This window comes from Mercenaria mercenaria, chromosome 11, assembly GCF_021730395.1.
Source record: "Mercenaria mercenaria strain notata chromosome 11, MADL_Memer_1, whole genome shotgun sequence".
NCBI classification, from domain to species: Eukaryota; Metazoa; Mollusca; class Bivalvia; order Venerida; family Veneridae; genus Mercenaria; species Mercenaria mercenaria.
The window spans coordinates 47,761,771-47,784,810 of record NC_069371.1 but is presented as its reverse complement, the minus strand read 5'-3'; the positions used below and the strand labels follow the sequence as shown (position 1 = coordinate 47,784,810).

The following is a 23,040-nucleotide window of genomic DNA, read 5'->3' as shown; positions in this document are numbered from 1 at the left end:
AATGTTATAACCGTTCAGAACAGGCTAAATGCAAACTAATAAGACCGAAAATGAGGTTCAATCCTACTTTGTTACTTACAGATTCGCTATTTAACTTTTTCGCTTTTGCAAATTACCTTCGCCTACCATGATTATCGATGACAAGACGGTAGTTGTAAAGAACGTTTTCATTGGCGGAGACAGTTTACGTATTTCAAACGTAGCAATAAAGTACACTCCAAGTTCACAATTTTGGTCCAATCTTTATGAAACCTTGCGAGAATGTTTGCCTCAGTAAGGTCATTGACAAGAAACGGGTTTATATGAAGTTAAAAACTATGTGAAATTATAAAAAAAAAAACCTTGTTAACACTCTAGATGTATTACTTTCTGCTGGATCTGTATGAAACCCATTTAGATTGTTTGTGTCAATAAAATCCAGATCAAGATTGAAAAGAATCACTTGTGATTGACAAGTCACTTAGTCAATTAAAAGAAAAATATTGCCAAGACTGAAGTCCATACTTCCTTCCTGGTCCTTACGAAACCTGGTCAGACTAACTGTAAAAAGCCCCTGTGAAGTTTGAAACTGGATTAATTGGGTTAAAAACTAGGTCAGATCATACAAAACCCATATTAACATACAATTTTGACCAGATTTCCAAATTTAAGTTTGAAACTGGATTAATTGGGTTAAAAACTAGGTCAGGTCATACAAAACCCATGTTAACATACAATTTTGACCAGATTTCCCCATTTAAGTTTGAAACTGGATTAATTGGGTTAAAAACTAGGTCAGGTCAATACAAACCCCATGTTAACATACAATATCAACCAGATTTCCATGGTCCAGTGTGGTTCTGGGACAACTTGCGAATGAAAAAATTGTAACCACTCTCTTATCCTTGTATGATTGCAAAAGGTGATTTATTGGGTCTGAACACTTGGTAATCCCAAAAGGTATAAATATTTTGATTCTGTGACTTAAAAATGAGGTGTAAAATCAAAATTTTCAGTCCTGTTTTGTTCCATATAACCTTAATTGTGTTTTTATGCTGTAAAACCCGTCCAAAGCTGATCTTCATTATCATTCAGAATATTTATCTTTATGAAGTCTAGGTCATAGTCAAAACTGGATTATCTGTGTACACTAAAGAGGCCATATTTTCCACCTAATCTTCTTGAACTTGCATGATCCTAAGAGGCAACTAATATGGTCTTAACACTTGGTTTTGCTTTAACTCTGTGATTCCAGCAGGTATGCAGATTTTGATTCCATACCTCATGTTTTTATTTCGATGTAAATGAGATATGAAACCAAAATTTGTAGTCCTTTTTCGCGCCATATAACCTATACTGTGTTGGTGCGCCGTAAAACCCAAATAAATAAATAGATAATCTTCTTGAAACTTTGTCAAAATGTTTCATCTATGTGAAAGCATTTCTTTTGTCGTATATATATGAAGTAAATCTCTGGATATGATCAGAAATGTCTGCTAAATTTGCTGGTGGTTACGTAATGTGTACATTAGTAAGTAATGCAGTGTCCTTGATTCTGACACAGCTATACATAATAACAGTCTTTCAAGCACATACATGTATCATCTTAACATGTATAGTATGTTTAAATTTAAAATAACAGCATTCTATTGATCTGTCCTCAACATGCATCAATTTATTCCAAACAGGATGGGAACATAGCCTCTTGCCTTTGTAACTGGGAATTTTAGCAACATTTTGGGAAATACTTCTGTTTTATATACTGGTACATAATGATAAGTAAATGCTTTCTTTAAAATAGACTTAAGAAGGAAATGTGTAAAAAAAACAACCTATGCTTTACATGACTTTATGCTGCGGTCTGGCTTTGGAATTTCTATTATGCCAGTCATAAGATTATCTTAAGTTTCCCCTCAAGGGACCAATGTCAATGAGGGTAAGGATGGTTTGTAAAATCACCATAATGAATCCATCTGAAATATTTGGTTGTGAAATCTTTGTATTGAGCAAATAACTACTAGTCACATCACTATGTTATTTGAGAGGATGTATCAAAAGTTTTGTGGGAGAGGTAGGGGCACTTAGATTTGCCTCAGTCTGTCTGTCCAAATTTGCATAACAAAAAGTGTTTGACCTACAGTCAATAAACCTCACAGGATTGTTGTTCAGCATGTGATGCATGCAGTGTTGCCACTTACCTTGAATTTTCAGGGAAATCTTGATAATGGTCAGTAAAAAATGAAATTTTAGAAAAGTCAGGGAAAAATGAAATTCTGAGTTGATGTTTAAAATGTTCAGTGGCTATGCTTCATGCTGTATTTATAAGTATTTCCAAACACATTTTGGTGTAATTGTGTATAAACTTAATTTAAATGTGTTTGAATCAATTTCGTTTTTTAGCTCACCTGTCACGTAGTGACAAGGTGAGCTTTTATGATCACCCTTCGTCCGTCGTCAGTCTGTCCGTGCGTCCGTCAACAATTCCGTGTCTGCACGATAGTGGTTTCATTTATGATTTTATTTTAACCAAACTTGCACACAACTTGTATCACCATAAGATCACGGTTCCTTTCTTGAACTGGCCAGATCCCATTATGGGTTCCAGAGTTATGACCCCTGAAAGGGCCAAAATTAGCTTTTTTGACCTTGTCTGCACAGTAGCAGCTTTATTTATGTTTTGATTTTTACCAAACTGGAACACAACTTGTACCACCATAAGATCTTGGTTCCTTTCTTGAACTGGCCAGATTCCATTATGGGTTCCAGAGTTATGGCCCCTGAAAAGGCTAGAATTAGCTATTTTGACCTTTTCTGCACAATAGCAGCTTCATTTATGATTTTATTTTAACCAAACTTGCACACAAAACTTGTGTCACCATAAGATCTTGGTTCCTTTCTTGAACTGGCCAGATTCCATTATGGGTTCCAGAGTTATGGCCACTGAAAGGGCCAGAATTAGCTATTTTGACCTTGTCTGCACAATAGCAGCTTCATTTATGATTTGAATATAATCAAACTTGCACAAAACTTGTGTCACCATAAGATCTAGGTTCCTTTCTTGAACTGGCCAGATCCCTTTATGGGTTCCAGAGTTATGGCCCCTGAAAGGGCCAAAATTAGCTATTTTGACCTTGTCTGCACAATAGCAGCTTCATTTATGATTTGATTTAAACCAAACTTGCACACAACTTGTATCACCACAAGATCTTGCTTCCTTCAGCTGGCCAGATTCCATCATGGGTTCCAGAGTTATGGCCCCTTAAAGGTCCAAAATTGTCTATTTTTGCTTTTGCAGCCATATAGAGACTTCATTTATGGTTTTACTTGATACAAACTTCTAAAATATCTTCAGCAACAATAAATCTTGGATTCCATGACAAATCTGATCCAATCATAGAGGTTCCAGAGTTATTTTATATCTGATTACCTCCCCTGATTGTAATCAAAATGGATTTATATCAGTAAGAACTTATAGGACTTATTTGAAATTTCATTATTGTTATTAGTTGGACTGAGACAATCAGGGTAGATAACTATGAACTGGTTTTATGTCAAATTACATCCTTTATTTCAAATTAAAATGGGTATATCTCCATAACTAATGAAGATACTGATCTGAAATTTCATTTATGTCAACAGATTTATTTTGGCAGATCCTTCTTTTGTTCACTTACAATATTTTTTTTTAATTACTTCCCTTTTACCTTACTATAGATAGCTTATTTTTAGTAACTTTTTTATTATTGGCCGTAGGGAAAAACTGAGACCACTTTTCTGTGGTACAACATGGATGGTACCTCCAATTTTTAGGTGCTTTTTGACATATCTATACCTTGTAAGAATTTTTTTTTCTTTTTGGGTAAATTTCTTCGCTTTGTTCCTGTCCTTTGGACTTAGATATTTTTTCTGAGGACCGTGCAATGATAACAGGTGAGTGATATAGGGCCATCATGGCCCTCTTGTATGTTAACTTTCATTATGTTTACACTCATATATTTTTAGCTCACCTGTCACATAGTGACAAGGTGAGCTTTTGTGATCACCCTTAGTCCGTCGTCAGTCCGTCCGTGCGTGCGTCCGTCAACAATTTCGTGTCTGCATGATAGTGGTTTCATTTATGATTTTATTTTAACCAAACTTGCACACAACTTGTATCACTATAAGATCTTGGCTCCTTTCTTGAACTGGTGAAATTCCATTATGGGTTCCAGAGTTATGGCCCCTGAAAGGGCCAGAATTAGCTATTTTGATCTTGTCTGCACAATAGCAGTTCATTTATGATTTGAATTTAATCAAACTTGCACAAAACTTGTGTCACCATAAGATCTCGGTTCCTTTTTAAACCGACCAGATCCCTTAATGGGTTCCAGAGTTATGGCCCCTGAAAGGGCCAAAATTAGCTATTTTGACCTTGTCTGCACAATAGCAGCTTCATTTATGATATGATTTTAACCAAACTTGCACACAACTTGTATTACCACAAGATCTTGGTTCCTTTCTTGAACCGGCCAGATTCCATCATGGGTTCCAGAGTTATGGCCCCTTAAAGGTCCAAAATTGTCTATTTTGGCTTTTGCAGCCATATAGATACTTCATTCATGGTTTTATTTGATACAAACTTCCAAAATATCTTCAACAACAATAAATCTTGGATTCCATGACAAATCAGATCCAATCACAGGTTCCAGAGTTATTTTATATCTGATTACCTCCCCTGATTGTAATCAAAATGGATTTATATCAAGAAGTACTTATAGGACTTATTTGAAATTTCATTATTGTCATTATTTGGACTGAGCCAATCAGGGTAGATAACTATGGACTGATTTTATGTCATTACCTCCCTTTATTTCAAATTAAAATGGGTATATCTCCGTAACTAATGAAGATATTGATCTGAAATTTCATTTATGTCAACAGATTTATTTGGCAGATCCTTCTTTTGTTCACTTACAATAATTTTTTTTTTAATTACTTCCCTTTTACGTTACTATAAATAGCTTATTTTTAGTAACTTCTTTATTATTGGCTGTAGGGAAAAACTGAGACCACTTTTCTGTGGTACAACATGGATGGTACCTCCAATTTTTAGGTGTATTTTGACATATCTGTACCTTGTAAGAAATTTTTTTCTTTTTGGTTAAATTTCTTCTCTTTGTTGTTCCTGTCCTTTGTGGACTTAATATTTTTTCTGAGGACCTTCTTGTCCTCAAGTGCAATGATAACAGGTGAGCGATATAGGGCCATCATGGCCCTCTTGTTGGTATTTGTTAATGAAAGTTTTTTTTGTATCTTAAATCAAAATAAATATAAAAGGCCGCATTGGACGGTTGTAGGGGAGGAGGACGCCAAAAAAATATGGTGGTATTGGTCAGTGAAAAGTATGGTTTAGTCAGGGAAAAGCCAGGGAATTTCTTTTCTCAACCAAGTGGCAACCCTGACCTGGTGTTATAATTCAGGATTTTACACAGCCAGACCAGAGTTATTACCAACCTACCCATTTAGCTCAATAGGGAGAGCTCAAATATATTGATCGCGGGGTCTGGGTTGGGCGTATGTACTCTGTGACGATTTGATAAAAGACACTGTGTCTGAAATCATCGTCCTCGACCTCTGATTCATGTGGGGAAGTTGGCAGTTACTTGCAGAGAACAGGTCTGTACTGAATCCAGGAACACCGGTTAGGTTAAATGCCCACTATTACATAACTGAAATACTTTTGAAAAACAGCGTTAAACCCAAAAACCAAAACAAAAAGAGTTATGACCCTTTACTTTGTCAGAAATATCAGACAGTGACAGGAAGTGGGGGCACCTGTGTCCTATAGACACACATCTGGGTCATATTACTATTTTCATTCAAGTAGGGTCTGTTTGCGGAAAATACGGAAATTAAGCAAAATTTTAATTTTGACAGTCCAACAGCAACTTTCAGATTAGTCACTTTGTCTAAATATTAGTCACAATGAGAAAGTTTTAACTGTAACTAAGAGAAGAATTTTTTGTAAGATTTTAACTGAATTGAACAATATTGTGTTTCCTTTCAGCTTCATTGTTATCTACGTCAGTGAGTGGAGAGATCAAGATTACAGATTTTGGTCTCAGTAAGATCATGGATGATGAATCTGCCACACCAGATGGTATGGATCTTACGTCACAAGGAGCAGGAACCTACTGGTAGGTATCGCTTACCACAAACAAATACATATTGAAAAGGCAATGCCTATATAGATGCATCAGGACTCCTAGCTTATTCCATCAGGTCGTGAGTTTGATTGCCCATTTAGTTCAGTAGGTAGAGCGCAGATCTGTACAGGGCAAGGTTGTTTGATTCTCCAGTTCTCTGGGACGATTTTGTAAAAGACATTTTGTCTGAAGTCATTCGTCCTCCAAATCTGACTATTGGAGAAGTTGGCAATTACTTGCAGAGAATAAGTAAGTACCAGTACAGAATCCAGAAATACTGGTTGGGTTAACTGTCCACCATTACATAAACTGAAATACTGTTGAAAAACAGCACCAAAACAAACTGAATGTTTAGACTTTAGGGATTTATCTTGTCAAAGATGGGCACTGTTTAGTTGAATTATGATCTGTCAGCAGGTGTTTATTTTAGCTACAATAGTAATACTGAAGTAGAATTTAGATATTACGTAATCATGCAGAAATTGGTGAATGTCATTACAAGTCTGTTACCTTTGTACTAATTGTGCTGCTGTTAAATGATGTAACAGCACATTCTTACAGCCAAACTTGCTAGTTTACAAGAATATAATATTAATGTAAGTGTAGGGTATAAGTTAGCTTAAATTGTGTAAGTATTATTGTCATGGCTTTCTGTGCTCTAGATACGACAGGGCTCCGGAAATTTTGATAACTCAATCGGTCCGAAACGAAAATCCTGACATCGGCGCTACCCAACCCACCGCATTCCCAATATTAAATATTTTGCAAAACGTGATAGAGTAAAGAAATAAGCATGTCATGCATTAAAACTGAGTTACCGGTCAGCGCGTGTTTCCATACAATGAAGACAGTTATTCAGTGTTATGTGTGATTGTTACTTTGTTTAAATTTCGATGTTTTTCCGAGAAAATACTTGCAAGGATAAAATTGCCAAGGCATAATTTGACACCGTGTGTGTAACTAGTCTAAAAGCCAATGCACGTGACTTCGGTACCGTATACACGGCAGATACTTTGTGATGTTTCCTCATTCTTTGACGGAATTTTATAAAATACAATGCGTCAAAGTGAATTACACGACACATGAACAGCCTCAGTATTTTAAGAATACTCTGCCGCGGACCGAATGTGTACGTTATGTGAACGCTGAGATCGAATTTCCCGCATGTATAGTACCAAAAATCACGCGTGTTGGCCACGGATATTTCATTTCACTTACGTTGTTCTTCAATAAGCAACTACATTTTATAATGTTATATGTTCTCTTCTGATGTAAACAAAATTTCATTTTGAAACGTTTTTAAAAGAGCGTTTTGAAAAACAGCGCCACTCCGGTTTTCTGTATCATTCGTGTTTGCCAGTCCATTTTTTTCTTTTTGTTTTTTGTACAGTCATGTTGCAAAGACGATTTTCTGCGCTTGTTTCAACTGGAGCCCCAACAAATGAATCTTTAAAATTTTTTCAAATCAAATAATTATAAAAATTATTTTTATCGCTTTTCTGTGAGATGTCTCATTAAATCAAAGACCTATAATGTACAATTATAGCTCTTTGATTAAATGCAGTGACCATTTGTTTTTTACTGTGATCAAACATAGCCTTTTGAAATAAACCATCCGTCCGATTCTAAATAAAAAAAGTGGATCCCTGTCAAAATGATTTGGATCCAGTCAGACACATTTGGAAACCAGTCAAAAATGTTTAATACATTGCAGTCGGCTGTCTGCAAACATTAAAGGATGTGCCGCGCGAGCACTGATTGCGTCACGTGCTAATTACGGACCGATTATCAAAGTGACAGTCAGACCGTTTGACACATTTATTGATTATCTGAGGGTGCGACCAACAATTTCCTGCTTGGCAGGTGATCGTGTATTGAGATATCAGGCCGAAATTTATACTTTTCTCCATTTTTACGGGACCGACTTTTTTCGTTTTTTCACTTCACGAATCTGTCTGAAAAGTCAAAAATCGGTCCAAAACCGACAAACCGGCAAATTTCCAAGGCCCTGAGATATGATATTAGCTGAAGGGTATATAATGTTAACGCCAGTCCGTGTGTGTGTGTAGTCTTGTCCAGCAGAACTGTTGTGCCTGGTGGAATTTTGAAATTACTTGGCGAGGGCTGGAATTACTACTTTCAGCACAGCTTTGTATGAGCTTAATTGTTTTGAAGACAGATTGTAATCATCAGTGTTTTTTATTATTTTGATGTATAATTTATTGATTTTTCTATAGGTATTTGCCTCCAGAGTGTTTTATGGTAGGGAAAAACCCTCCAAAAATCTCATCTAAAGTGGATGTATGGTCAGTAGGTGTGATATTCTACCAATGCCTGTATGGGAAAAAAGTAAGTACAAAACACTTGTAGTTTTAACCTTTCAGAATATCATTGAGTTTCAGTAAATGAGAATGGCTGTTGAAATACTCTTTAATGCAAATATTAGAGATGTTTTCCTTAAGATTTGTATCTATCTTGAGATGAGGGGCCTTCAAGCTGACCAGATCACTTGCCCCTCCTCGATGTAGGTTTGAGCCTCACTCGGGGTGTTGAATTCTTCATACTAGGAAGCCATATAGCTGGCTTACAGAAGGTCGGTGGTTCTACCAAGATGCCTGCTCGTGATTAAATAATGCAAGGAGCCGAGGGGTATCTGGGGGTCTTCCTCCACCATCAAAGGTGGAAAGTCACCCTATGACCTGTAATTGTGTCAGTGCGAAATTAAACCCAACACGAAAAAAGAAAGAAAAATCATCTTGAGATGGAAGAATTTATTTAAGCATTAATGAATATTACAGAAAATTAGATAAACAGTTTTTTATATTTTATGTAATGCCCCCTTATTTGGTCTAACACGGAGATATCTGATTATTCTGGGGGATTGTAAGTGTTGTTATAGTAAAACATGAATATTTTTCAGCCATTTGGTCACAACCTGTCTCAGGCAGCTATTTTAGAGGAGAACACAATATTGAATGCAAAGGAGGTGGAATTTCCATCCAAACCTCCAGTCACTCCAGAGGCCAAGGTATAGTATTATATCTTTATTGTTGTGGCACCCCAAACTTCATGGCAGATGTATTATTTTTGGTCTGCTCAGCTTTCTGCCTGTACATCCATCAAAAAATATAGTAAAAATCTGTATCTTAGTTCCATTTATGATTTTCAACTTGGCACAAAAGAGGAACTTTAAGCCATATTGCTTTTAGTCGAGGCTGTTTGGTTAACTGGAGTTTTTAGCTCATCTGATTTTTTGAAAAAAAATGATGAGTTATTGTCATCACTTGAGCGGTTGTCGGCGTCGGCGTCGGCGTCTGCGTCGGCGTTGCCTGGTTAAGTTTTATGTTTAGGTCAGCTTTTCTCCTAAACTATCAAAGCTATTGCTTTGAAACTTGGAATACTTGTTCACCATCATAAGCTGACCCTGTATAGCAAGAAACATAACTCCATCTTGCTTTTTGCAAGATTTATGGCCCCTTTTGTACTTAGAAAATATCAGATTTCTTGGTTAAGTTTTATGTTTAGGTCAACTTTTCTCCTAAACTATCAAAGCTATTGCTTTGAAACTTGGAATACTTGTTCACCATCATAAGCAGACCCTGTACATCAAGAAACATAACTCAATCTTGCTTTTTGCAAGATTTATTGCCCCTTTTGGACTTAGAAAATCAGTTTTCTTGGTTAAGTTTTATGTTTAGGTCAGCTTTTATCCTAAACTATCAAAGCTATTGCTTTAAAACTTGCAACACTTGTTCACCATCATAAGTTGACCCTTTATAGCAAGAAACATAACTCCATCCTGCTTTTTGCAAGATTTATGGCCCCTTTTGGACTTAGAAAATATCAGATTTCTTGGTTAAGTTTTATGTTTAGGTCAACTTTTTCTCTTAAACTATCAAAGCTATTGCTTTGAAACTTGCAACACTTGTTCACCATCATAAGCTGACCCTGTACAGCAAGCAACATAACTCCATCCTGCTTTTTGCAATAATTATTGCCCCTTTTGGACTTAGAAAATCATTTTCTTGGTTGAGTATTATGTTTAAGTCAACTTTTCTCATAAACTATCAAAGCTATTGCTTTAAAACTTGCAACAGTTTTTCACCATCATAAGTGGACACTGTACATCAAGAAACATAACTCTATCCTGCTTTTTGCAAGAATGATGGCCCTTTTTAGACTTAGAAAATCATGGGTAGGACAATATTTCTATTACACAAAAAAAATCAGATGAGCGTCAGCACCCGCAAGGCGGTGCTCTTGTTCTGAGTTTGAAATGAAACTGCTAATCGTATGCACCTAGGCTTGTTTCTTGTCAATGAACAACATGTTCTGGAAACTGGAACTATTAAAATTTTAAAAAGCCCATAGCGTAGTTGTTAGCAAACATCAGAGAAATTATTGCAACTTCATTTTGATGGTATTGCAGTACTGCAGGCGAATGTAAATTTCAGGCTGTCTAGCATCCCTAAAATTCCTACTTTTTCCTATTTTTTTTTCAATTTGGCTAAAATTCCTATTTTTTTTAAAAAATCAAAGGAAATTCCTAAAAAGGCCCTATTTTTTCACAAAAAATCCTAATTTTTTAACTTTTTTGCAATGATCAAAAAAAGAAAATGTTTTAAATGTTGTTTAAAAGTTCTTCTAATTCAGAAAAAAACAGTTAGTACAGTTCAAAGCAGTTTACCAGTGGTAGACGTCTTTTCTGTAAATAAAGCACTATTTGTGAGTTACTTTTATGTCAATCACATAAAGGTAAGCACATTACATGGTCTTTAAAGTCCATATTTTAATTTGAAAATTCCTAAATTTAGCCCTAAAATTTCCTTAAAATTGTACCAAATTCCTAATTTTAGCCCTATTTTTTGTACAAATTGCCCTAAAATTAGCCCTAATTTTTTGTCAGGGTATGCTAGACAGCCTGAAATTTCTTTAATTCATTTTCAGAACTTTATCCGCAAGTGTCTACAGTACAAGAAGGAGATGAGACCCGACGTATTACAGCTGGCAACAGATGATTATCTTAAACCAGCTGCAATGAAGGCAAAAGGAGGGTATGTTCTGGCTGTTAATTGAAATATTACAAGAGGCTTAGATTTCAGTGTGTTTTCTGTAGTAAATCACTATCCATTATTATCAGTGTCTACTCAACATTTAGCCTACTGGTGGCAAGTGATTCTGCCATTGCGACCAGTGCTGACCAAGATCATCCCGCAAGGATCATCGTCTGTTCTGTTCACTGTTCAGTCAGTAGGTTTTCAGAAAACACCCCTTCGAATAATAAGTGATACTGCCCAAATTGAATGATGGACCAGTCCGTTTTAGAAATTCAGCAGGCTAAAGGTTAATATTGTCCGAAGAGTAACTGAGCCATGTTAATGTCTAAGATTTTGAACTACAGAATTAAGTTTTATTTGTTATAATTTTAATGTGGTCTTCAGGCTTACTTTTTTGGTATTTACTGATGCGTATTACAAAAATTCTGTGTGCTACCTGGAGGTGAAATATATCTTACGGGTTCGATACTGATTTACATTTTTAGCTCGACTATTCGAAGAATAGTCTAGCTATTCTACTCACCCTGGCGTCGGCGTCGGCGTCACACCTTGGTTAAGTTTTTGCATGCAAGTACATACAGCCATCAGTGAAAGGCATATAGCTTTGAAACTTATTTCTTCTTTTTCTAGGTCAATTACCAACCTCTCTGGGTCAAGTCCCATAACTCTGACATGTATTTTGAGCAAATTATGCCCCCTTTTGGACTTAGAAAATTTTGGTTAAAGTTTTACATGCAAGTTACTATCTCCAAAACTAATGCAGATATTGATTTGAAACTTCACATGTGTCTTCGGGGTTATAAAACTAGTTGATAGCAGCAAGTCCCATAACTCTGACTTTCATTTTGGCCAAATTATGCCCCCTTTTGGACTTAGAAAATTCTGGTTAAAGTTTTGCGTGCAAGTACATACAACTATTTCTAAAAGGCATATAGATTTAAAACTTATTTTTTCTTTTTCTAGATCAATTACCAACCTCACTGGGTCAAGTCCCATAACTCTGACATGTTATTTGAGCAAATTATGCCCCCTTTTAGACTTAGAAAATTTTGGTTAAAGTTTTACATGCAAGTTACTATCTCCAAAACTAATGCAGATATTGATTTGAAACTTCACATGTGTCTTCGGGGTTATAAAACTAGTTGATAGCAGCAAGTCCCATAACTCTGACTTTCATTTTGGCCAAATTATGCCCCCTTTTGGACTTAGAAAATTCTGGTTAAAGTTTTGCGTGCAAGTACATACAACTATTTCTAAAAGGCATATAGATTTAAAACTTATTTTTTCTTTTTCTAGATCAATTACCAACCTCACTGGGTCAAGTCCCATAACTCTGACATGTTTTTTGAGCAAATTATGCCCCCTTTTAGACTTAGAAAATTTTGGTTAAAGTTTTACATGCAAGTTATTATCTCCAAAAATAATGCAGATATTGATTTGAAACTTCACATGTGTCTTCGGGGTTATAAAACTAGTTGATAGGATCAAGTCCCATAACTCTGACTTTCATTTTGGCCAAATTATGCCCCCTTTTGGACTTAAATTCTGGTTGAATTTGCATGCAAGTACATACAGCTATTACTAAAAGGCATATAGATTTGAAACTTATTTTTTCTTTTTCTAGATCAATTACTAACCTCACTGGATCAAGTCCCAAAACTCTGGCATGTATTTTGGGCAAATTTTGCCCCCTTTTGGACTTTGAAAATTCTGGTTAAAGTTTTACATGCAAGTTACTATCTCCAAAACTAATGCAGATATTGAATTGAAACTTCTCATGTGCCTTCGGGGTTATAAAACTAGTTGATAGCAGCAAGTCCCATAACTGATATGCATTTTGGTCAAATTATTCCCCCTTTTGAACTTAAAACTCTTGATATTTAACTTTTTTGGGTAATATTTTCCTGCTTCTGGGTCAATATTTCGAATAGTCGAGCTTGGCTGTCTTACGGACAGCTCTTGTATTGCAAGTTCTTCGAACCATTCCTAAGCAGTTTGGAAACAGCTGCAAACAGTCAAAAATAACACGGAGTACTTTGTGCCTCCGTATTCTTAAAAAGTTAGGGGCACAAAAAAATCTTTCAAAATTCACTTTTAAATGTTTGAATATCAGTCTCTGAAGAAAATGTATTCTTTGATGTTTACATATAAGGAGAATAATGAATATTTATTTTGTTTTTAGTCACATAAATGCAGACTACTTGATGAGTGCTACGACTCCAAGCGGTGCTGCTAATGCCATGAATGTTAGTGCATCAAGTTCGAACTTGTCTTCACAGTCACCAAGTTTTTCATTTGGCGACAAACTCACGTAGTATTAACTTAATGTATATTAGAATTTTTTTGAAATTTACATTTACTTCTTTCAAAGAAAAGACTTAAAGGCTGTTCCAACATATATTAAAAGCTTGGCGAAGAAAAAAATCTGTGATTCATGTGTTGGGAGGATGTGTAGTCGGCATTGTTGTTGGTTATTGTGTTAACACATATGCAGTTGTATCAATATAAGAGTTGTGTGCTGGAGTTTCTGACATTGGATGGATCTGTGTGGATGTACATAGTATGTATAGTGTTCAGCAATACAAAGTGTGATAATAATGAAAAAAAAAAATGATGGAAAAAAGATGTGATGAAAAAAAAGAAAAATCAAAACGGAATGGTGCAGAAGATATTTCCATTCAAAAAATAGGAAGTGGTGAACTAATACAGTTGATTTCTTCAACATACATATTGTAAATTGGGCAGTGGACGATCTATATAAGAAGTGAAGTCTAGCGTCTGGATTCATGTGATTTTCTAGTACATGTGGAATGGAAATACATCCAAATAGAGCAAAAAATCTTCAAGACTAAACTTGTAACAAAAAGAGAAGGTTAAATTCAACAGCATGTATATTATATATTGAGTCATGCAATGAACAGGTACCTATGGAAAGGAAATGCGTAATAAAAGAGCAAAAGATTTTCAAGACAAACTTGTAACAAAAAAAGAAGATGGTTAAGTTCTATAGCTTGTATATTACATGTGTTGCAATAAATGTATATTGATATAGTTTTCTTACAGAGGTTTATGGGTTAACAGATAAATTTCCTTTTTTTAATACGAAAGGTTTATTTTTTGAAAATAGTAAATCTATTATAAAATACAGTTGAATGCTTGTGTGTAGGGCGGCTTTTTTACATAAAAATAGATATGAAAGACCCAGTTGTGCAAAAAAGTATGTTGGTCATGACAGATTACCAGGCAAATTCTTCTAGCCTTCTATCACCGCTTTATTTCTGATCACAGTTCAACTTTAGATTTTTACAATTTTAGGTTTACAAATTTAGAAGTTACAAAAATCAGCTGCTGTAAGAACATTTATTGATAGAATGCTATAATTTCTATTTGATATAAATGCTATTGAATACTGTTCAGTAACAAGGATGTTAGAGAAATATTTGATCAAGTTGTCCGACATTGTTTCAAAAAAGTCAATAATGCCTCTTAAATCTAATATTATTACTGCAACTCTTGATCAAGAATATTATGTATGCTGAAAGAAGGTCACGATAAAACACTTAAGATATGCATTGCCAACTGCTTGACTTAAATTGCAATAATTTTTAACTTTCACAACGTTCAGTATTTTCAATAACAGTGTTTCCTTTATTGAGTAGAAGTGTTTTTATATAGCAAGCCTTACAGAGTATTATTTTGGTAGGACAGATGTAACACAGTAGAAAATGTTACTGAGCTAATCACCTGATGTGTCAAGTCTGTGATTTAATGTAGTTTTTCATGTAAGGCTCCCATGTTTACACTTTTAAACAAGTCCATGTCGTGTTGATTGGTAAACATTTACAAAATTTCTACCTGGTTTAAGGGAACGATCACGTGTTAAACTATGGAAGACTTGTCAGCTCGTAAAATTGAATAAAATCAAGTATTTTTCTGCCTGTTGATAATAATAGAACATAAAGCTTCCATTATTTGGACAGAACTTAACAATGTAAGAAGGCTGTGTACAGCCTAAAATTGATTTGATTAAAATGAATAAATCTATTTTTGCAACGTAATTGTATCAAACAGTACCAAACATTACGTAAAAATGTCAGAACAGCATGACCTTTGCAAAAATGTTATATGCCATGATTTTTTTTTAAAAAAAGGTTTCCGGTTTAATTTGAGAAAATAATGCATTTAGAACTTTGGGCCCCTTTTAAAGAAGGGTGGCCGAGTGGTTAAGGTAGCTGACTTCAGATCACTTGCCTCTCATCGATGTGTGTTCAAGCCTCACTGGCTGCCTTACAGTAGGTCGGTGGTTCTACCCAGGTGCCCATTGGTGATGAAATAATGCACAGAGGGGCACCTGGGGTCTTCCTCCACCATCTAAAGCTGGAAAGTCACCATATGACCTATAATTGTGTCAGTGCGATGTTAAACCCAACAAATAAATAAATAAATATCCTTTATAGAAGGGAAAAAGTCACCCAGAGTGAAAACAGAATGCAATGATTGAAGGTTGTTTAAAAGATCTTGGAAAATTAACTAAATTCTGTAAACGTGGGAGCATTAATTAGGTTCATGTAGGAATTTGTCTTCATCTGTAATTTTTGTTTAACTTTTTCTTTGCAGTGTTCTGCATTACTTGTTGTTTTTAATTAGTTTGTGACTTATTTCTTTAATGAAATTTATGGAACAAATTACAGTTATTTGGGTAGAGTCGGGGGGAAATGATAATTTTTTCTGAGGTTGAAACTTTACAAAAACCAATTAATGGCAGCACAAAATTAAGTAAATAATTGCCAGTGTTTCAGTGTAAACTATAGTATATATAAAAAAAATATATATTTAAGCCAATGACGCAATGCTCAGTTGCTTTTTTTGAAAAATGAATTTTTGAAATTTTTGCTAGTTTACTAAGGGATAGAATGTTTCGAAAGTTTAGTTACACATGTAGTTTATGATAATTTTTGAAAGGGTCTTATAATAACATGTGTATGGATGAAATTGTCTGTTCACAAACTTCATGAAAAATACTTGACCAAGCAAGAAGTGATTTTTTTGTCAGCATTAATTGTGCTAAATGTTGATTTCGAGTTGTTGTTGTTGTCATTAAATGGGAATCATATGTCGTGTGATCTTGCCACAGTCATGTTATATTTACCATATAGTCATGTAACTTGGTGGGAAGGTTTTTTTTTGCATATTGATTGAATATGAAGGCTTAAAAAAAATGTGATAATGCATCAAAATGTGCTGATATCTTATATGAGCCATGCCATGGGAAAACCAACATAGTGGGTATGCGACCAGCATGGATCCAGACCAGCCTGCGCATCCGCGCAGTCTGGTCAGGATCCATGCTGTTGGCTTATAGTTTCTCCAATTCCAATAGGCTTTAAAAGCGAACAGCATGGAGCCTGACCAGACTGCGCGGATGCGCAGGTTGGTCTGGATCCATGCTGGTCGCATACCCACTATGTTGGTTTTCTCATGGCGCGGCTCATATAGATTGTTGGAATTAGTTGAAGATACATTGTACATGAAGTGATACCTGACTGCCCTGAAGGCGCATTTATTTGAGCAGTTAGCAGACCTTCATGCTATGGTCCTAATGCACTCTGTGATTATAGTGTATAGATTGTCAGTAACAGATTGTTTCTGTATCAAGTTTTTCTTGTTTCAGTTCTACAGCATAATATTTGATACACCATTCAGTATGAAATGACAGTGCAGCACGCAATGTATGAATAAGGGCTGCGTTTTAGATCTGTTTTAAGGATATGCTATTCAGCATACTTGATACTTTTCTGTGAAAATGCCAGACCGTATAGCCCATTGTCTTCGCGCAAGAAGGGGAGAGCAGGTCTTCTGATCAATTGGTCTATGAGGTTGATCCGGGAGGTGGGTGAGGGGTATGTTGTCCACTTGGATTTGATAAGACATTGTGTCTGAAATTATTCAATGGCCTCCACTGATATTGGCAGCTACTTGCAGAGGGCAGATTAGTTCTTGTAAACAATCTAGGATTACTGGTAAGATTAAAAGTCGGTTATTACATAACTGAAACACTGTCAATGAAAAACCGCGCTAAACCAAAAAAAAAGATAAAAACACCCTTAACCTTTATGAAAGGTCTTCCCTTAATACTGACTGGGCTTTCACTTCTATAAAGTGCTAACTTTTTGTTTAATAATGGCAGTTATGCTGCTTGCTTACACAATTCTTGTCCTTTACTGCCTAGTCAATCGGCAACAGATTTGTGACAGTAGGAATTATATACCCAAGTAATAAGAGATGAATATTTTCATGAAAACAAATCCTGCTTTTTTTTTTCCAACATAAGTCTGCCCTGAGATTTAATACCTTTGGCATGTTTTCTAAATGACTGCAGATTTTCGGCTTTTTTTTTTTTTAATGTGTAACAAATGAAGAGATTTTGTTACTTAGGACAGATTAATGTTTTGCATGCTTGATGAGATGAAATTACTATTTTGCAGTATTCATGACATATGTGAAAATTGTCAGGACAACAGTTCCGTTTTAATAATCTAAATCATTATATATAAATTAAATCAGTGGCTGTTTCACTGATGCATGTCACTTTAAAATGCACTAAGAGATTTTAGTAGGATGAGATGGTATAAAATTGGCGTCACTGCTTACATTCCTACTAGTCTAGATTAAATAAATATGTGATTGTCAAAGTTGCTATAATTGTACAATTGTGCCATGCTATGTCTCTGCACAGGTCTGTGATTTATTAGGACTGGTTCTGAATTCAGGCGTCTCAGTTTACAGAATTGCCTTAATTAAATATTGGGGAAAAGACAATTTAGAATTTGGAAAGTTTTTTCAGGTTTTGTACTGAATCCCAGGTCTGTCTACAGTTCTTTTCAAATTTCATAATTAATTTTGGTGTTTGAAAAAAAAGTTACAGCATTTTTAAATTGCAAACTTTGCGATATTCAGTGCCGTCTTAAAATAAGGGGGACAAGGTAAAAATAGATAATTTTTCACCTGAATATAGAGTCCTGTTATTCGTTATATGTTTAATGGTTTTCAAATAGTCAAGATCTTTGTGTAGTTTATTGCCTGACTTACAATGATTCAGGGTTTAGTTGTGCAGGAATTGAATATCCAAGCATTTTATGTTCATACAATTTTGCAGTTGAAAATATCTTACGGGGGTAGAGGTAGGGGGGTGGGGGCACTGAATGAATGGAGTTAATAAGATATACAGTATTTCAATATCTATGTATATCAAGACAACATTATTTTCAAAGATATTGAACAATTAGTTTAGATGAAGCAGTAAATGTTCAATGCTCTTAACAGTTATTTATTTTTTGCTACAGTTATTTAATTTCTTTGGTGCAGTGTACTTAAGTACACTATAATTTCATAATTAGATTTATTTAAGTTGCTGACTATCTCTGATTCTTTTGAAACTTCTATTACTGAACCTGTGTAACTTGTATCTTTTGTTTTAATCTATTTAATTTGTCTTACAATTAAAGTGTCTACAAGGTATTTTTTTTGACCGGCATTGGTAAAGATTTTTGTTTAGGTCCATTTTCTCTTTAAAACAAGAGCTAAAGCTTTGAAACTTGTACACTTATTTATTACCTCAACTTGAGCATGAAGTTCTCATGGTGAGCTTTTAGGATTGTTGGATGTTCATCATCAGTCCATATCAGTCCAATTGCCATGGCAACCAAAATTAAAAAGTTTTTTAAAAATTTCAAAACCACTAATTAGCCAGATTTCGAAATAGTTTTACAGCAGTGTTACTTCAGTGACCGTCTACTAATCCTTGATATAATACAGTTTTGTTAAAAAACATGGACACCAGGGGCAGGGCTAGTTTAAGCTCTATGAATGTATGGAAAACTTCGAAAATCTCTGCTTAAACTGCTGGCCTAATTTTAGAATTATTTCACAACATCGTTTCCAAAATAATTTGAACAGCTCTGAATGTCAGGTGAGTGATCTAGGGCCATCACGGCCTCTTGTTTGAAAAAGGAGTCTAAATGGACAGTCTGTTAGTTAATCTTTGTGACTGCATCTGGTTCACTCAAGGTTTTGAAATAATTTAATATTAACAAGCCATCCAGCTGGTAGACAGAAGATTGATGACTTTATCTAGGTCTTTCCAGCCGACGTTTAACAATATTTTGAAGGGCTGGATGTTCTGTGTAGTCACATATGTTTATGGGGTTTTGTTAATTTTAGTAAGTAAATCAGTTGCTGTGAGTGTTGAAATACAATCATGTTTCTCATGTCTGGTTAACTAAGAGAAGTTAATTGAATGGTCCATGCTCTTAATTATGCAAAGAAAAAATGAGCCGTGCCATGAGAAAACCAACATAGTGGGTATGCGACCAGCATGGATCCAGACCAGCCTGCGCATCCGCGCAGTCTGGTCAGGCTCCATGCTGTTCGCTTTTAAAGCCTATTGGAATTGAAGAAACTATCAGCAAACAGCATGGATCCTGACCAGACTGCGCGAATGAGCAGGCTGGTCTGGATCCATGCTGGTCGCATACCCACTATGTTGGTTTTGTCATGGCACGGCTCAAATGCTGATTTCAGTTGATGACTGGTCATATTAAATGAATGAGAGCTCCGTGAACGATGATATTGGGTGAAGGAACAAGATTTTTACAAAATTATTGTCTAGTCATGTATTGAGGATCTTGTAATGTGAAAGAAAGATATTATGATTGGTTAGCTGCTGGGTGAACTCTCACGTACACTTATTTTTACTTTTTCAGTCTAATTAGATAGATTTGTTCAGGGGTGGGGGGAAGTGGGATTCGATGGAGATTTTAGGAAATCCATGTAGTTTTTTTCTTTAAAGAAAGCATATTGAACAAAAAAGAAGTTTTTAAGATAAAATGTGAATAAATTCGCAATGTGTATTATTTTTGCTAACATTGTTTTGTTGCAATTTATTTAAATATGAGCTAATATTTACATACAAAAGTGTTCAATACCTCACAGATTTAATGTACCTTTTTGAACGTTTTCAATCATGAGATGGGTTTGGTATAATATAATAAATAATATTATATTTTGATATTTTGTTTTCAATACTTTGAACTCGGGAGTAAATCAACCCCTTGTTTGAAGAACTGAAACTGTTAGGTTTTGGTATTGATTAGGTCTTATTCAGAATGGGGTCTGGATTATGGGTGGGGTTAGTCATTTTAAAGCCTTTTATTCAAAAAACAAAGCTACTTTGATTTAACTAGAAATGATTCGGTACAGCTTTATTTAGTATAGAATACTGTCTCGGAGAGTGGTTGGTTATTACAAAACATTAAAAAGCAAATTTTTTTTTAGTATGAAAATAATAGTTTCTGTCTAAAGGATAGTGTATAGTTGTAGAAAAGTTGGATCATACCTGAAAGCATTAAATATTTCCAGAAAATAGGATTCTTGTAAAACTTTTACTTTAATCATGTCTCATCTAAAGAAATCATGACTGAATGTGTGAATCATCAGTAAAATATTCATTAGTATTTATTTTGTGATTCAGTATGAAAACTGTGGTTATATGTTAGTTAATGGTGATTGTCAGGAGATTGACAGCTGATTGTCGGGTGATTGACAGATGGTTGTCGGGTGATTGCCAGATGAATGAGACTGTGCACTTGAGAATGCTTGATTTTATTGCAATTTTGCAACATTTTACTAAAAGTATCCAAATAATGTATATAATTTATGTGAATAAATTTTTGCAAGATTTTGCAAGACTATAAATACACTTGTGTACAGTACTGTTCCCGTGTTTCATTTGTCTGTATGTTAACAGTACACATTTTATTTGTTTTAATGTTAACGACGTGTACTATAATTGTTGAAACCATTATGTGCTACATGCATTTGTTTATTTTAGAAGTAATTTTTGACACTTGTAAAAAATGAGCTATTTTTTTAAAAGTAGACAATGTTTGGTCGGTGACAAGCGACATTGTCTTCTCTGACTGTTGGCTTTAATAAGGGCTGCTTTAAAAAATGGTCTATACTGTACTACATATACCAAACTGTTGAATTAAAACAAATACCCACTGGCCTCATACTATTAACAGAAGATCTCCTTGGTAGAGATACAAAAAAGGGACCATATTGTTTTACCTCAGTATTAAGAGAGGTCCTCTAATTGAATCTGGTACTTAAACTGGGATTTCTAGAAGGGTAGACATTATGTTTATTCCAGTACTATTACCTTTTTTTTTCTCCAAAAATAGGTAGACAGAAGTTTGTGGCAGATATTAAGCAGACTGCTGGTCAGGCCCCAATTTCACGGAAAAAAACTTAAGTAATTACTTAGCTAAGTCTGTTATTTCAAATGCCTGTATTTGCTCTTTATGTGTCTTTAATGTTGATTTTTTCAGCTATAACAGAACCATATATGAATGTTTCATAAATAAAAAGACAAGAATTCTGAATTTTAAAGAAAACGAAGTATAAAAATAAGGAATATACTTAAGAAAATACTTAAGTTGGTTATATTGTGCTTTAGTAGAAATGTGATATTTGCTTGACTAAAATAAGTACTGCAGACAAAAACTACTAACCATAGTGTAATTTAGCTACAAATACATTGTTATAGAAAAAATCAACATGAAATAACAATAAATTAAGCAATAGCATAATTTTGAAATAACAGACTTAACTAAGTAATTACTTAAGTTTTTTCGTGAAATCGGGGCCAGAGACTTAAAAAAAAAGATTCCTCTTAAAGGTTTTGCTTTTCTGTACACAAAATAAGAAAAGAAAATGATAATTTTAGCATAGATTTCAAATAGTTTTTAGTTGAACAAAATTATATTTTTTTAATGAGGTAGAGATGTTTACCTCACCTTTTCAGTACTGGCATTATTTTAGGCACAATTTTCTCCACATTATTGGTAAAATATTTTGTAAATGTTTAGCGATAAATATTAGGTACCAAACAACAGTTATCTCCACTACTCTTGTGTGCATATTACTTATGCTGAACAAAGAATTTCTGACAGGTGAAAAATCACTGTAGCGTGGGCAGACCATTATAAGAATAATATACTTAATAATTCTATGGGGTTTGATAGATTGATTCTGTTCTGACTCTGACTTTTTGAATTTAAGGTAGCAGGTCACATAATGACAGTCTGCAAATTTCTATCCAACTGTTATGTTGTTTGATATTTCCATATTCTTTGGCTGTAATGCAAGGAGCAGGTGGCATTTCGTAAAAACACAAGAATGCCAAAGTTGGATATGCAGTTGAATGAAAATTATAGATTGTTACTATGAGTCTGCTACCTTAAATATTTGGTCATTTTGAGTCTGATAGACAGTTCTCAAGTTCCTATTCTTTCTTATCCAAAGAAACAAATGAATCTTAACTACACTGGATTTTACGTTTTAATGATGTCTTATTCATGTTTCCATGTTTCTTACATATTCACAAAATATTTGCAAAAAGGCTGTTTCCCATAATGTTTCCATACACTGATTTTAAATTCTTTTATGAATTTTACCATCTATTGTATTGTCACCTTTTATTCAAGAAAATTGTTACACATGAAAAACAAAACACAATGTGATGAATATAGCCATAACAAGTGTCAAAAACAACAAAAAATAAATGGAGATATTTTTGTCTGAGTTTGTGTTTTACTTTTTAGCTTGTCTATTTGAATGTAGTAGTCCTTTTGCCGGCATCCGTATCACAAAGGTTTTGCATGTAAGCAGGTTTCTCAGAAACAACCAAAACTATTGCTTTCGAACGCCATATATGTTCTGTGCATCGCAAGATGATGAGATGACCTCACAGGACAAAT

The 23,040-nt window shown here is 34.7% G+C and overlaps 1 protein-coding gene across 1 annotated transcript in view; it reads left to right on the top strand.

The window, feature by feature from the left end:
- Positions 1–22,857, top strand: part of LOC123532120 (serine/threonine-protein kinase tousled-like 2) — a 43,223-nt gene extending 20,366 nt beyond the window's left edge. Inside the window, exons 18-22 of the mRNA XM_045313475.2 lie at positions 6,026–6,155; positions 8,402–8,513; positions 9,085–9,192; positions 11,112–11,218; positions 13,404–22,857. Coding sequence (XP_045169410.1) covers positions 6,026–6,155; positions 8,402–8,513; positions 9,085–9,192; positions 11,112–11,218; positions 13,404–13,536 — 590 coding nt within the window. The 3' untranslated portion in view covers positions 13,537–22,857. The remainder of the gene's footprint in view (positions 1–6,025; positions 6,156–8,401; positions 8,514–9,084; positions 9,193–11,111; positions 11,219–13,403) is intronic.
- Positions 22,858–23,040: the final 183 nt, after the last annotated feature.